The sequence below is a fragment of the Leguminivora glycinivorella genome, chromosome 6, assembly GCF_023078275.1.
Source record: "Leguminivora glycinivorella isolate SPB_JAAS2020 chromosome 6, LegGlyc_1.1, whole genome shotgun sequence".
NCBI lineage: Eukaryota > Metazoa > Arthropoda > Insecta > Lepidoptera > Tortricidae > Leguminivora > Leguminivora glycinivorella.
The window spans coordinates 25,295,791-25,310,734 of record NC_062976.1 but is presented as its reverse complement, the minus strand read 5'-3'; the positions used below and the strand labels follow the sequence as shown (position 1 = coordinate 25,310,734).

At 36.5% G+C, this 14,944-nt stretch overlaps 1 protein-coding gene across 1 annotated transcript in view; it reads left to right on the top strand.

Moving 5' to 3' along the window:
- Positions 1–227: 227 nt before the first annotated feature.
- The window catches only part of LOC125226809 (nephrin), a 790,592-nt gene continuing 775,875 nt past the window's right edge, over positions 228–14,944 (top strand). The window contains exon 1 of the mRNA XM_048130914.1: positions 228–343. Within this exon, the coding sequence (XP_047986871.1) occupies positions 271–343 (73 nt within the window). The 5' untranslated portion in view covers positions 228–270. The remainder of the gene's footprint in view (positions 344–14,944) is intronic.

Here is a 14,944-nt window from a genome sequence, read left to right as displayed (position 1 = left end):
ATCTAGCGCTAGCGTCTAGCAGTGGTTGTGAAAATGTACAAACACCTGCAAAATGTTACTTTTTAAACGCAAAAATATGTAACACGCCCTTATGGCTCCACAAATCGTGTCAGATATTTTTGCGACGTTCATTTTATTACATAAGTACGCCGATGACTGAACCTTAATCTAAAAACTTTTTTTTTTCATTCTCATACATTTCTCATAACAATAATTTATTTTGTCCACAGTGTAAGGATGCGTCGACCTAGGCCGTGACGTCACGCCGCCATGCCGCCGCTCGCGCTGTTGCTGCTGCTGCTAGTGCACGGGGACACCAAGACCGTGCAGCAGGACAAGCTCGGTGAGTGCACACTATTGTGAACGTGCTTGTCCACAGTGTAAGGATGCGTCGACCTTGCGTTCATTGACGTAAGACAGCAGTGATGCTGCGATTTTAATGCAGTGGACTACATAGATGCGGGTGCCGCAATTGGATCAAATCAGTGGCTTACGCGGCTAACGCCTTTAACATGATTCGCATAGACCAGGCGGGGATCGGGTCTGATTTTCTGGTGCTTCGTTTTCTATGGAAAATAATCGCCCCAAATTAAACCCCTATGAGTATCTAATGAATATTATGTCATCCATGGCGGCCAAAGTGTTATCATAACAACACCAAGATTGATCAATAACGCTCAATAAAAAATTTAGACAGACGCTAACATTTCGTTAGCGAAACGCAATCGCAGCTTTTTACATAAAGCTCAAAAGGACTAGTTCTTAAATCGTACATGGTGCATAACCCCGTCCATCGCTCCATTACAGCACCGCCCTCCAATTTCGCCGCATAGATTTAACGAATAATTGTCACCGTCGATAGCGTAATGTAAGAGCGCGCCAGCGGGTCGTTTGGTCGCTAAATTACACCAGCACGTAGGTGTGAGGTGAAATGTTGCAGCGGAGCTTGGTGGAGAATAATTGTGAAATCGATGTAGAAATTAACCCTTTAATGTCGCAACCAGTGTATAATAATTATAGGAGAAAATGCTAATTGATGAATTTAGGTATTATGGTGCAATTTAAGAGAGCAAGGAATTGGAGTCCAACGCGATGTCACGATCTGTCAGGCAAGGATGGTCGCGTGATAAGCCATAAAAAGTTAGGCCGTCTTTTTTCTACTTACAAATAGTGCAAAAAGTTAGAGCTGACGTTTTATCGTTTATCACGCGACCAGCATGCTTACCTGCCAGGTTAGAAAAATGCTTTTTATAAGGGGACAATTATATCTTAGAAGTCCCAAAGAATCTTAAGGTCTTAATATCTACCATCCTACTGAACGATTTAATACGACTTTGCACTGAGGATAACGTAGCAAGGTGGAGGATATTTTGTGACCTATAATAATAAGGGTCAAGAAAAACGAAATGATAGTGACTATAGTTTTACAGCAAATTCAAAATTCAATTAAAGCCCAAGGAAAAGACTTAATACATATCGGCACTACTTAAAAAAAAACTTGTATCTTCTTCTGTAAATGAAGAGAAAAATATATTAAGTATGTACGGAATGCATATAGACTTACTACGTTTTGTCTTTGAGGAGCAGTGTGAGCTACGAGATTTTTTCAAAGTAGTGACGATGGTCCTTGCCTGAGATTGAGAGATTATAACTAATTCATAAATTTTAAAACGTATTTTTGATGACTTTGTAAAACCAAAAATACACTTTCAGAATAAGTTTTTTTCATGGTTTAAATAGTATTACGACATCCGAAGGGACTATAGAACATTTACGACCATAAACCATTGGTCCCTCACTTTTTCTTTTACCTAAAAGCATTAAAATCTTAAGGTCAAACTTGCAAAATCAGGGTAAAACTCCGTTATCTGCGCCCACCGTAGGAGCACAAATAGCGGAGACAACTATTCGGTAAACTCAATGACGTGGAACCTTATTTAGTATATCCGGGACCAATGGGGTGGAATGCCTTTTCTTAGTGGATTTTCTACCATAACTGTACATTGTGTTTTATGAGTCTTTATCAGTTGACCACGGTTTCGGCAGCTAGTTTCATTTAACGGTCATCATAAAAACACGTTAAATGAAATTGTGTTGATCCTCGTAAAAACTAGTGTTCATAGAAGGGCCATGAAATATTTTAGGTCACAAGTCCTCCCTGATAATCTGTGTGGCTGCGCCTTTTTTTACCGCTTCACTCATCATCACATCACATAAATCATCAATATCATAATCCATGGAGATAAAATTACTAGCAAAATATAATTATGTACTTACAACTATGGCACGATTTTTTTTTCTGAATTACTTTTCCTTACTTTTCATCAGCAATCAAAAACTCATTATCTAGAATGGTGTTTCACAACGATGTACCGCACGTTTTGAACGGTAAGATAACTTAGACACGATAAATATTGCTGTAATACGCGCGACCAGCATGTGCATTCGAGCCACAGGCCACCGCTTCAAGGCCATCACATAGATTAAAATCAATATTTTATAGATATATTAATTTTTTGTGTAATTTGGTCCTATAACAAAAGCTGTTGATGACAGACATGATATAATATTGATCGGGTACCTAGTACGTCAGTATAAAATTGATATTTTTTTGAAGAAGAAACATCATGTTTGGTACTAAATCCAAACCATATGGTAGGTATCTAGAATATTTGCCAAATTTTATAACATTATCATAAACTTCTGATCAGGCCGTTACCCGTAAATTCACTTTTATTTCCGAACATACGATTAACCTTAATAAGATTCCAAACATATCCGATATCGAAGGGCACGTCAACAGAAAACAAACATGAACCGGCTCCGTGCATGATTGTTTATCAAATCGGGAACATCAATACGTCCAATGTTTTCTGTATGTAAATAACTGCGAGGGGCTGCCGGTAGGACGGGAGGACGAAAGATTTAATATCGGGCTTGTTTTGGTTCTAAGTTACGAGAAACTGAAAATATTTTAGGTTATTCTTAGCGAAGAGAGAGTAAAAAATATGCAGTTTTTATAGTAAGCCACTACGCGGATGACTTGAGTTTAGAGCGTATAGAAAATACATATACTTCCATACTAAAGCCGGCAGCACAGTATAAAAAATAGTACTTTCGTACAGTATGGACATACCCCGCTGAAAGTGCCGCCCACCCCCTATCGGTTGCCTCACAGTTACCGCCTGATAAAAACGCGAACAGCAGAACATAGTACGCGTTCATCTACACGAGCTTAGACTGTGTGCTAGGAACGCGCCTCTTTCATATATTTAATCGCCAGCTGGCGGCTGGTGAAAATTTCTGCAAGGCAACACTGAGCAAAAAGAAACCTGTCTTAACATTAGGTACTCTACTATTAGTAATCACTTATAGGTGGGAGACAAGCCGGTGGGATTCGGCTTGTATGGACCAGCCGCTGCTGATCGCCAGTGTCCGAGGTGTGCCGGCAGCGTATTTCTGAATCCTCTATGTTTCAAATAACCATTATAGGCAGCGGTGATTATTACCATCAGGCTATCTATCCGGCTATATTTGTCGTGCATGAAGTGATTTTTTCGAGTCAAAATGAACATCCCATAATTCCTTGATGTTGCCCGTACGTAAATAACTCCGGTAGCTTGCAAGATTTAGTGATTTCGGGGTCTCTTTTGGCTGTAAGTTACGAGTTGGAGCTGATTTAGGTCTGTTTTTGGTCAGTCCTGACTTCGGTTGCAAGTATATGTGTAATAGGTAATATGCAATTAATAATGTGTGTGTGTTTTTGGCCAGACGTTCTTTGGCGACGATAATGCATTGACATACTTAGAATCCGATATACAATAAGTTAAAGAAACATAATGGACAAGAGACTAAAACAAAAGTTATTTTGTCCATTAAACCTTTGAACCTTAAACTGATTTTTTTCCCTTACTCCTTATGGTAGTATTCTTCTATGCCACAACTGCCATACACAGTAAAAAACTATTTAAAATGTATGAACTCTATTTCGGCCGCATGTAAATTCTGGTTTGCATAATCGCCGGCTTAATTCCGACCACCGAATGCATCCTCGTCAAAATATGCCACACCGAGCGACGCACGTGTCACGCGGAAATGTGGCTATTTGGTTTATACAACTATTGTTCGTAGAACTAAATATAGAACAAACTAGTATTTTGGCAGTTGAGAGTAATCCCTGGCAGTTAATATTTTAAATGGGGATGTAATTCTGTCTGCATTCTGTCTTACACTACTACTGAGTTGATTTCATGACAAATTGGTATGGAGTGAGGTCCAGAAAATTGTACCTACATTATGATTTTAACAATCATAATCTTATCAACCCACGTAAACGAAGTCGTAGCTAAGGCTAGTACTGAAATACAGCGAAATAAAAAATAAATTTTGCTTTGTAGACCTACAAAACAAAATCTAAACCGGTATGTGTCCTAGAGGTTAACTTTGATTCAAATTTTTCTGCTTGAAGAAATATCAATGTTGCTAGCTAACAGATCGTTCAAAAATAAATTACCTAGCTCTCATTTCCTTTACCCTAATCGCTTGACATATTTTTACTATGTTCTGTGAAGCTAGCTTCAAGAAGCGACTATCCAAAACATTATTCGAGACGGATTAAAGCCAAAATTGTAACATACTCCTATGAAACAGAAGGCCGGAAAGTTCAGTCAGCCACTCGAGTCAAGTATCGGCAAGGATCAGGTGGATCGCAGACCCTCATTACCACAAAGCCGTCTCCACAAAGAGAAGACCTGCGACTTACGTCCTTTAGTCATTTAAGGGTGAAACTAGTTATTTTATCTCAGAGCCTTCGCGCAAGAATTTGTACTAAGATTTATGGAGTTGTAGTGCTTTGCCTTATGGCTTTGTCCGTGATCGGTTTCCTTTGCCGACTTTTATTTTTCGTGATAAGTATAACTATTGTGCGTTTTATGGGATCTCAATATATCTTATGAGCTAGAGATAGCTTTGTATGCATTTTGAAAACGTTACTGTTTGTGTTAGTTACGTTGTGCATAATGGAATTGAGGACACGTGGTTTCAAAATCCATACTAATATTATAAATGGGAAAGTGTGTATGTCTGTTTGTTTGTCCTTCTTTCATGGCAAAACGGAGCGACGAATTGTCGTGATTTTTTTACGTGGAAATATTTGAAGGGGTGGAGAGTGACATAGGCTACTTTTTTTCTATTTCTAACGCGTGCGAAGCCGCGGGCAAAAGCTAGTACCTGCATTATATTTTAATATTTCTTCTTTTATATTTTTTGAGTAATCACAAAATAATTCATCGTTTTTATGTTAGAATACGCGTACGAGAAAACCATACAAAACCTAGAAAATCCCGGCCGTGCTTAGAGATTAACGTGAATTCATAAAAAAAAATCGTTAACATTAATTCTAGGTAGAAGTTACTACCTATGTGGTATGTACATCGAGCACCGCCTTTAATACTGTGAATAATATCAAATATCTATAGCAGGTGGTTACCTACCTCACGTTTTGCATGTTGAAACCGAATTATTCTCAGAATCAACTAATTTCAATTTTATGAAAAATGTTTACTGTTATTTAAATGCGTATAAAAACTTCAAAGAATTTCAGCATCCACCTTGACAAATGTTAAAGTACAACGACACAAACCACTGGTTCTAGTAATAACTGTTTTATACACTCACATCAAATTAATAAAGCAAATATCACTTTAATTCGAATCTAAACTGGCACGTGCCAAGAATACAATGAAAATGGATAGCTTTTTCTAAATTAAAGTATTTCTGTTCACGTTTCGGGAATTTTGGGTATTAAAATAAGCATTAAAATGGTGCCTTAAATGATAATTTTACGAAGTGCTTAAGTAAGACTAAAATTGGAGGACCGGCTTTTCAAAAATTATAATTATTTGTAAAAGATTGACGTTAAGCTTAAATTTAAGGCTAGACAGAATCAATATTTCATGGAAAATATAATTGCAAGTATTAATCACCTAAAAACTAGGAATGCAAATCTGTGACTTAATAATAATTATTAGATGACAAAATATATGTATTTAACATGACCTTCAAGAAAAAAGATCATTGATTAAAATATACTAGGATCTCTAGAAGAGCGTCGTATGCATAGGTGATAAGACCGCGGTTTGACTACTGATTCTTTTCATAAGGGTTCCCAGGCTCCAATTATTAACCTGATGGTGCCAGGCTGAAAATTGGTGCCGTTCCCGCCGCCCCGTACTAGCTTAAATATAAAATGTTAATGGTTTTCTATGTTCTCTAATGGTATAAATAATTGATTTCTGCTTATTTATGTTAAGCCATAAATTAAAAATAAAAAAAAAATCATACCATCCCATACATTAAAATTCGACTACCTTAGAAGTCTAAGAACGCGCATACACTACACCACACAGATGGCGCCACAAAAATGCCTTGTTGCCATCGATTATTTGTAGATTGGCATTAAGTGTCACTTTCGAGCCATAAATCTATGTCAAAAGCGACACTTAACGCCATCTACATGTATAATAGAAAGCTACAAGACATTTGTTTTGTGGCGCCATTTATGTGTGGTGTAGTATATTCGAGTTCTTAGGCGGTCGCATTTTAATGTATGGGATGGTATGATCTTCTTACGAATTTATGGTTAAACTCACTAGAGTGTGGAACCCGAAAACTCTGATTGGGAATCGGGCAGACCCTGTCGACGATGGCGAGATGAACAGGGTGGCTAGCCGAATGGCACAATCGCTCACGAAACGCTCACGAAACGAAGCGCTAGTAGATATCTATCTCTATCGCGCTTGCGTATTGGCGCGACAGAGCCAGCGGCGTATCGCTTTCGTTTGGCGTCGGAGAAATGCCATTCGGCTACGGGGCCTGGACTTCTTTGAGAAATGTCCAAACATGGCACTTGACAGAGATCAGTAGAGAAATTATGAGGAGGCATTTAACCAGCAGTAGACACAACGGGCTCCATAATAAATTAATATGATTAGAGACCCTGGTCTAAACTATAGCCCAATTCAACGTTCGTCTAGACTAAATATTTATAGCCATAGACAGCCAATAGCCATTAAAAGCCAGTACATTCTCCAATAAAACTCTTTCACCGCATTTATAGCCCCAGTAAATTTTTAACGGCGAGTAATCACTCGATTACAGCCAAATGGGCTTTGTTTAAGCAATTTTGTTATATTAATTACGTGGACCCAAATTACAGTTTGTAAGTGCTTTCCTAAACTTTGCAATTCTTGATTACGGGCACGATCGCTGTAAAGTTATTTGGTGATCGCTCGTAATTGCGCCTGGACTTGTGCTGTAATTTGTTACTTAACCTGTGCTTAAGGGGCAATAAGAGTAGACATCCTCGTGTAAAAATGTTTTAGACTTATTTAAAAATATTTTAAGCGGGTTACTCATGTGTTAAGTCGATATAACGTTCGACATGATGCGTCGCGCTCTCGACATGTAAAGGCGGGGTCGCTACTCTTGAGAAAGATCCTCGAAAATGGATCGAAACATGTCGAACGTTATATCGACTTAACACGTGAGTAACCCGCTTAAAATATTTTTATATATGTTTGAGTCTTACGGGAGTTTTATAGTTAAAATATTTTAGACTGTATGCTCCGTAGCTTTTGATGCTAATAGAGCAATAATTTTAATGGTTTCATAGTCCGAGACAGATATTGTTGTACTCTAGTACCCAAAGGTTGTCTGGAAGAGATCGCTCTTAAGCGATAAGACCGTCTGTTGTGACCTCTGTTTAATTTGTTTTGTTTCTTATGAATACTTGTAAACTATGTGAGGTGTGCAATAAAGAGTATTGTATTGTATTGTATCGTATTGTATTGTATTGTATTGTATTGTATTGTATTGTATTGTATTGTATTGTATTGTATTGTATTGTATTGTATTGTATTGTATTGTATTGTATTGTATTGTATTGTATTGTATTGTTAGCTTCATTCTATTTGACGACTATGTATATTCTGATATTTTACTTTTCCTTCTTGACATCCTTCAAACAAAAAAAAAATGATAAAAATGCCACAAAGAGACGAAAAAAAAATCGATTTGATTAATGTTTCAAAATTTCGACCCATTCGTTTACTTAGTACGAATCCCTACATTTTAAAGATTTTATTTTAACGCAATATTGATTGCCAGCGTTGTTCTTGTCTGAATAGCCCTTTACGACCGAGAAAATTATTTTCTAAAATCTCATAAAAAATGCATGTGAACAGTTTTCAATGGTCGTCAAATACTCGTAAAAAATAATATAAAAATTTTTATTGCCTTTAATCAATAAAAAAATCGCATGCAGGAAAGTGACGTTCAGGACCTATAGGTATGTAAATGCACAAAAGTGCAAATTCGGAAGGACACGTAAAAAGTGACTAAATATCTTATTTTAGATAATAAAACTTTTTTTTATAATCATCTATTATTCGTTTTTACATAATACAACGATTAAAAAACTATAAAAAAAACAATTGACGAAAAAAATCTCATTCCAACTATCACTTACTTCGTATGCAAATCTTTCAAACATTTATTTTTGCGTGTAATGCAAAGGTACACGTTTTTGCAACGTTGATGCAACGTGTAGTAGTTCGACTGGTACAGGATTCGAATGGGGAATGCAGGTTTTGGGGGATTTCATATCGTCAAATTTAGGCAAATGATTAATAACTATCAAATATGATAGATGCAAGGGGCTGGCGAGCTCTGACTCTTTCTGGGCCTCACAGGTGTTTTACCATGTGAAACGTCATTCGAACATGCTTCTCTATTCATTACGCCGTTTTCTTGGTGCTTTAATGAGCATTGCAAAGATTTCCAAGCGGAAATCTAGTATAAGTACTTTGCGTCTAGGGAGGCCCATGGCGTCGCAAACAATTTTGTACGTATGCCCTCCATGCATTCACCAAAGCTAAATCATTATCATTGCGTCTCAGAAACAATTGACAGATCGTGTATTTTTAAATCAGTTAAAGTATTTGAAGACGAAGGTTCAAAAAACAGCTGGTCAACCTCGAAACGTTCGTTGTCACGCCATTCAAAAAGGTAATAAGTTGATTCTTCAAGGCCCTCGTCAAAATTTTCAGTATCTGATATTTCACCATTGCACAAAATTTCAAGGATTTGTTCATCACTTAATGGACGCCCTATAGAATATAAATATTGAATTACAAACCGAAATTTGTAATAAACCGCGAAAATATTTGATTATTTGTTCGAAATTCATTTTACGCCCAAAGGCCGAATACACATAAACGTGCAGATATTTATGGCAAACGGATTACGGGCTACGACCGAACCTACAAATTCGTGCACTTCTTTTTTACGATCTTATTAATAACACGAAATCACTTAATTTTAGTCTTAATTCATAATTAATAAAACCACTAGCTCTTTAACAGTAAAAATCATGCATTAAATAAAAGGTTTGTCACCAAAAATATACGAAATTATGAACTTACGTGGGTCACTACTCTCACCAAAATACCGCGCCATCTTCAAACATGTCTTGCGACCGACTGACCCGGCCAACCTAAGGTATTTACTATTATTACGTGTTGCTAGTGTCTGCAGATTCAATCAGTATAGGTTTGAGCCCGAAAATACAATTTACTTTCTGTCCAGATTTTTTTTTAAATACATACAAACATACAATCACGCCTATATCCCATAAAGGGGTAGACAGAGCACATGAAAACCACTAAAGCTTCAGTGCCACTCTCAATAATTGCAGGCACTGTCAATAATTTGCAGGATTATATCAAACCGGTCGGAAAGGGATAGTATAATATAAAATTACGCTTTTTTCATCTCGCCAGCGTCACAAATATATTTTACTAAAGTTCCCAAATCAAAAGAGGAGATACTTTTGTTTTTTTTTGGATTATACCTCCTGTTTCCCCTTAAGCCGGTCTGTTTAGGGGTATCGTGGCTTGAAGTTAGGTTTCGGTTGAGCTAATCTTTGGGGGCTTTAGTTGATAGCGGGATTAGTTGTTCATTTGTAACTGCTTGTAGCTTTGGTTTGTTCAGTAAGTTAAGTGTAGTCAAATTGTAAGCAGTTTCCTGTGTATAAGAGAACCTAAAATATTTTAATAACGAAAAATTAAAAGTAACTTAGGAAATTTATTTATACATGTATTCTAAAATAATACCAGTTTAAAATGACTGAACAATTTATAAAATAAATATTATGAATATTTTACACGACATCGTTTTTCAAAGGTAAAAATGCTTTCAGTGGGACAAAAAAAAGCCAAGCTTAACTGCATTATTTATTTTCGAAAACTTATTATCTAGTCGAGCTTTTACGTCGAATATTAGCTACCAGATACAATATAAGTCTGATATTTTCATATCAAAAACAAAGTCACTCTTGACGCTGTCCGATCGGTATCATATCAATATCATAACACAGAACACAATAGTTATTTGTTATACAAGGGGGCAAAGTTGTATTTTAACGCCGAGTATGGAATTGAAAAACGAGCAAGTGAAAGGATTCTATAGTTGAACCACGAGCGAAGCGAGTGGTTCGAGAATAAAATCCTGAACTTGCGAGTTTTTTAACACACGAGAAGTAAAATACATTTGCACCCGAATGTAACACAAAACTTTTCCCCTCACTATAGCGAGGAAACTACAACGCAAAAACTGCGTTTATCACTGCTTCCAGTAGTTTCACAGGTGGTAAATCATCTTTATTACTAGATTCAACTACTTTTATCAATTTTAAAGCAGTTAATTTGACTTTATTCAAGGTCAAATTACTTTACTCACTAGTGAATAAAATGCGTTTTTACTCACTGGTATTAAAGGACAAAACACGTGTTTCCGAGCTAGTGAGGGGAAAAATACTTTCTTATTGCCGTGATATCATATCGTATGGTCACGGACTTTAATGGTGAAGCAATTTAGGGCTCACTTTATACTGGGCACTTCATAGCTACCTATCTAAATTGAAGTCCCTGAGTATGAGCATTTTCAGAATTTGGGACACCCCAATTAGCGAAAGTTGTTAACAAAAATTAACTCACTGCCAGTTTCGTGACGATAATTAAGCATGTAATTTGTATAAAAATATTGTTTGTGTTAATAACATAAACTTTAAGCGATAATCTACATTCAGAATGTGAGAAAAGTAAATTTTTAGACAGATTTTATGCTTTACTGTCGTCACAAAACTGACAGCGAGTTAATTTTTGTTAACAACTTTCGCTAATTGGGGTGTCCCAAATTCTGAAAATGCCCGTATACGTATCATCGAAATTATATCGTCTATCTTTTTGTACTAAAACTTCACTTCCACAGTTGTCTCCCTTTGTACCATACATTATGGTCTAAATCCTCAACTATTTACTCACTTGTGAAATCGCGCCCAAATTAATCCACCATGTGCACTTCTGTCCCTAATTCGTTCAAAATGTTACACCTTGTAACTTTGAACTAGAGATGTACCGAATAGTGGTTTTGACTGGATATTCGGCCCTCTCTTTCGGTCTAATGCCGAATATTATAGTCCGTGTTTTTAAAGAATAGAGTAGGTAATAACGGTCGATATTACCTAGGTTTATCAAATATTTCAGTAATTTCTAGATAATATAAATTAGAAATGGTGATGGTAAATGGAATGGTGTTCATATGACATGTTATGGTTCAAAAAAAAGTCAACTATTAAGAGTTAGCTTTTAAATTGTTTTCCTAAAAATCGCACGACGAGTAATGGTCGTGACCATTGCACGATTTTTCTAATCCTAAAAAAACGGATAGTAATGACATTCGTACATTTTGAGTCATATTTCCTTTAAAAACTCTTCGACAACAAATCACAACATTTTATAAAATAAAATAATAAATAATAGTTCTTCAGGTTTTACTTAAATATTTTAATTGGGAAGTTAGCAGTAATAGGTAATATTTAGTAGAATATTAAATATTCTGCAAACTAGCCGAATAGTTCTAATACCGAATAGTTGACGAATATTCGTGTCATCTTTCTCTTCGTCAAACTCGTGCGTCACTGGATGGCGTTGCTTTTTCCTCGGCGCCGGGCGGTCAAATTTCTAAGTTTGTTTTAGAAACCTTATTTAATTGCTGGTTTCTGTTTGTTTCCAATTTGAAACAAACAATTACGATTCAACTCGGTTTATATGATAGGTTTGAGTTTGAAGGTAAAGTTGAAAATAGAACATTTGCATAATAAGTTTAGGAAAAGTGAAATATTTGACGAATCATAATTGTAATAATATTTCCTGCTTAGTTTTCATTCCAGGCAATTTAGTAAATTACGTTGTTTACAAAAACGTTGATAATTAATTGTTATTTTCCTAACATTTCTACCATCTCAACAGTTACTGCCTAAATAAATTCAAATTAAGACGAACAAGCTATTTTATCTGTTGGAGCGCCCAATAGTTTTGCTCAGGTATTTTTAATATTGTCTAATGTCGTCAAAAGATAACAGTTCTTTTTATTAATAATATGTTCTTTGAATAAATAACATGAAATAGAGGTAAATAAATTGTGTTAGATGGATAGCAAAATCGAAAATATGAACGCAAGTTTAAAAGCTTCAAAGATAGGTACGTCAATGTCAATGCGAAAATTGGGAGATCGGATTGTTTATCGTTTTATTTCGTTGTAGTAAGTAGTGTTTTTTCGCAACTGTATTAAAAAACGTCGTTCGTCACACGTGCGAGAATGTCATTCTTCTCGCACTTATAACGAAATGTACTATTGTATAGATGAGCTGAAAACGTGTATTGTAAGACGAAAGATTACGAGCAAACATTTTTATGCACTTGTCATAAAAAGTCTACTTTGTATGTACTTAAGTGTACCTGTCTACTTACCAAATATTCATATAATCGTAATATGTATGCTCTTAGATTTCAAAGATTTTCTCAAGAGTCTGAATATTGGGCAGGCGGATTTAAAAGCAAAATGTAAAGACAGGGATTTGTAGACCCGATATATCTGAGTCAATAGGTCTCCAGACTTGACCTCGTCTCAAGTATATACATTCATCTTCTTCTTCTTGTTGTTGTGCCATGTCCTCATCGGACGTCGGCGACCATACATTCATCTAATAAAGATTTGTTAACCAATTTTAATGTGAACGTGCGTAAATTTGACCCAAGTGAAGTCTCTGCGGACTGGTGATTAATCTAATGAGTCTTATTTTTGACGCCCGGTCTGCCCTAGCGCGTAGTGACCCTGCTTGATATGCCACAATCCCGGGTTCGAATCCTGGTTTATTTATGTGATGAGTACAGATATTTGTTCCTGAGTCATGGATGTTTTCTATGTATATTATATTATATCGTTGTCTATGTAACCACAATACAAGCCTTCCAGGGTGCGTAGCCGAATGGCATTTCTCCGACGCCAAACGAAAACGAAACGCCACGCCAGTTAGTCCGGCTCTGACGCGCTAATACGCACGAGCGATAGAGATAGATATCTACTAGCGTTTCGTTTCGTGAGCGTTTCGTGAGCGTTAGTGCCATTCGGCTACGCACCCTGAGCTTACCGTGGGACTCAGTCAATCTGTGTAAGAAGTCCTTATAATATTTATTTATTTATTATTTATTAAGTTATAGCCTTATTTATCATGTACTCATACTCAATATTTTAATTTGAAAGAGTGATCAAAACAGACTCCGTGAACACTTTTTACTAACTGATTAACATTAGAAAGATACCTATTTGTAATTACAAACCTTGTTTTTAACCCCCGATGCAAAACGACGGGCTGTTATAAGTTTGACGTGTCTGTCTGTCTGTGTGTGTGTCTGTGGCATCGTAGCTCCCGAAGGGATAAACCGATTTAGATTTAGTTTTTTTTGTCTGAAAGCCGAGTTAGTCGGGAGTGTTCTTAGCCATGTTTCATGAAAATCGGTCTACTATGTCGCGGTAGGGGGTTTTTCAAAATTTTAATTTTGTGGTTAGGTTATTAAATTATGTTTTTCTTATTTACAATGAATGATTTCTTTTGACTACCATTCCCAAAAAGGGACATAAATGTATTCAGATCTTTTATATAACTTGACATGAACATCAAGAGAATGTCTTGCCTCATTAATTGCTGGTATTAATGAGGCAAGACGCCTTCGCTCGCGTTAGAAAGAGACAAAAAGTAGCCTATGTCACTCTCCATCCCTTCAATTATCTCCACTTAAAAAATCACGTCAATTTGTCGCTCCGTTTTGCCGTGAAAGGCTGGACAAACAAACAGACTCATTCCCATTTATAATATTAGTATGGAAGTATGGATTTCATTTTTGTCACGGACAGTCAGCATGAGCTTACTGACGAGGATTCTCCAGCACGTGTTAGTATGAAACCAGAGACCACCTTAACTACTAGACGGAGCACTCAAGTCAACCACATAATTATGTTCTCCCGTAGTAATTTAGTATGGGCATTTGTAACCACATGATCCAGTATCAACGTTTACAACCAGCACTCATGTAATTTTGGAATATTTATAAAAAATAGTATTACTCTGGCTTTTACTTCTTCTTCTTGCTATTACTTCTTCTTTCTGGTTCTTAAAATTGGACCTGCTAGCCCAGCCGAAATGACAATGGTTGACGCTAGACGACGATCCAAACACAGTCTTGCCCTGTCGCGCCAATACGAGCGATACGTAGAGATACGAAAACGATATAATTTATCGCAAGCGTTTGTGCATTTAGCTTTGCGTATTGGCGCGACAGAGCCGGGCTATACCTTTCTGCGGCGTTTCGATTTCATTTCGCGTCGCAGAAATGCCATTCGGCTATAATTAAACTCAATTGGGCTCAATCGTGTATTATACCAGTAAAATTGTACATCTCGGCGCTACTTTAAAAAAAAAAGTATATTCTTCTGTAAATGAAAAGTCAAATGTAGTAACTATGTAGAGGGTGCATAAGGAGTTACT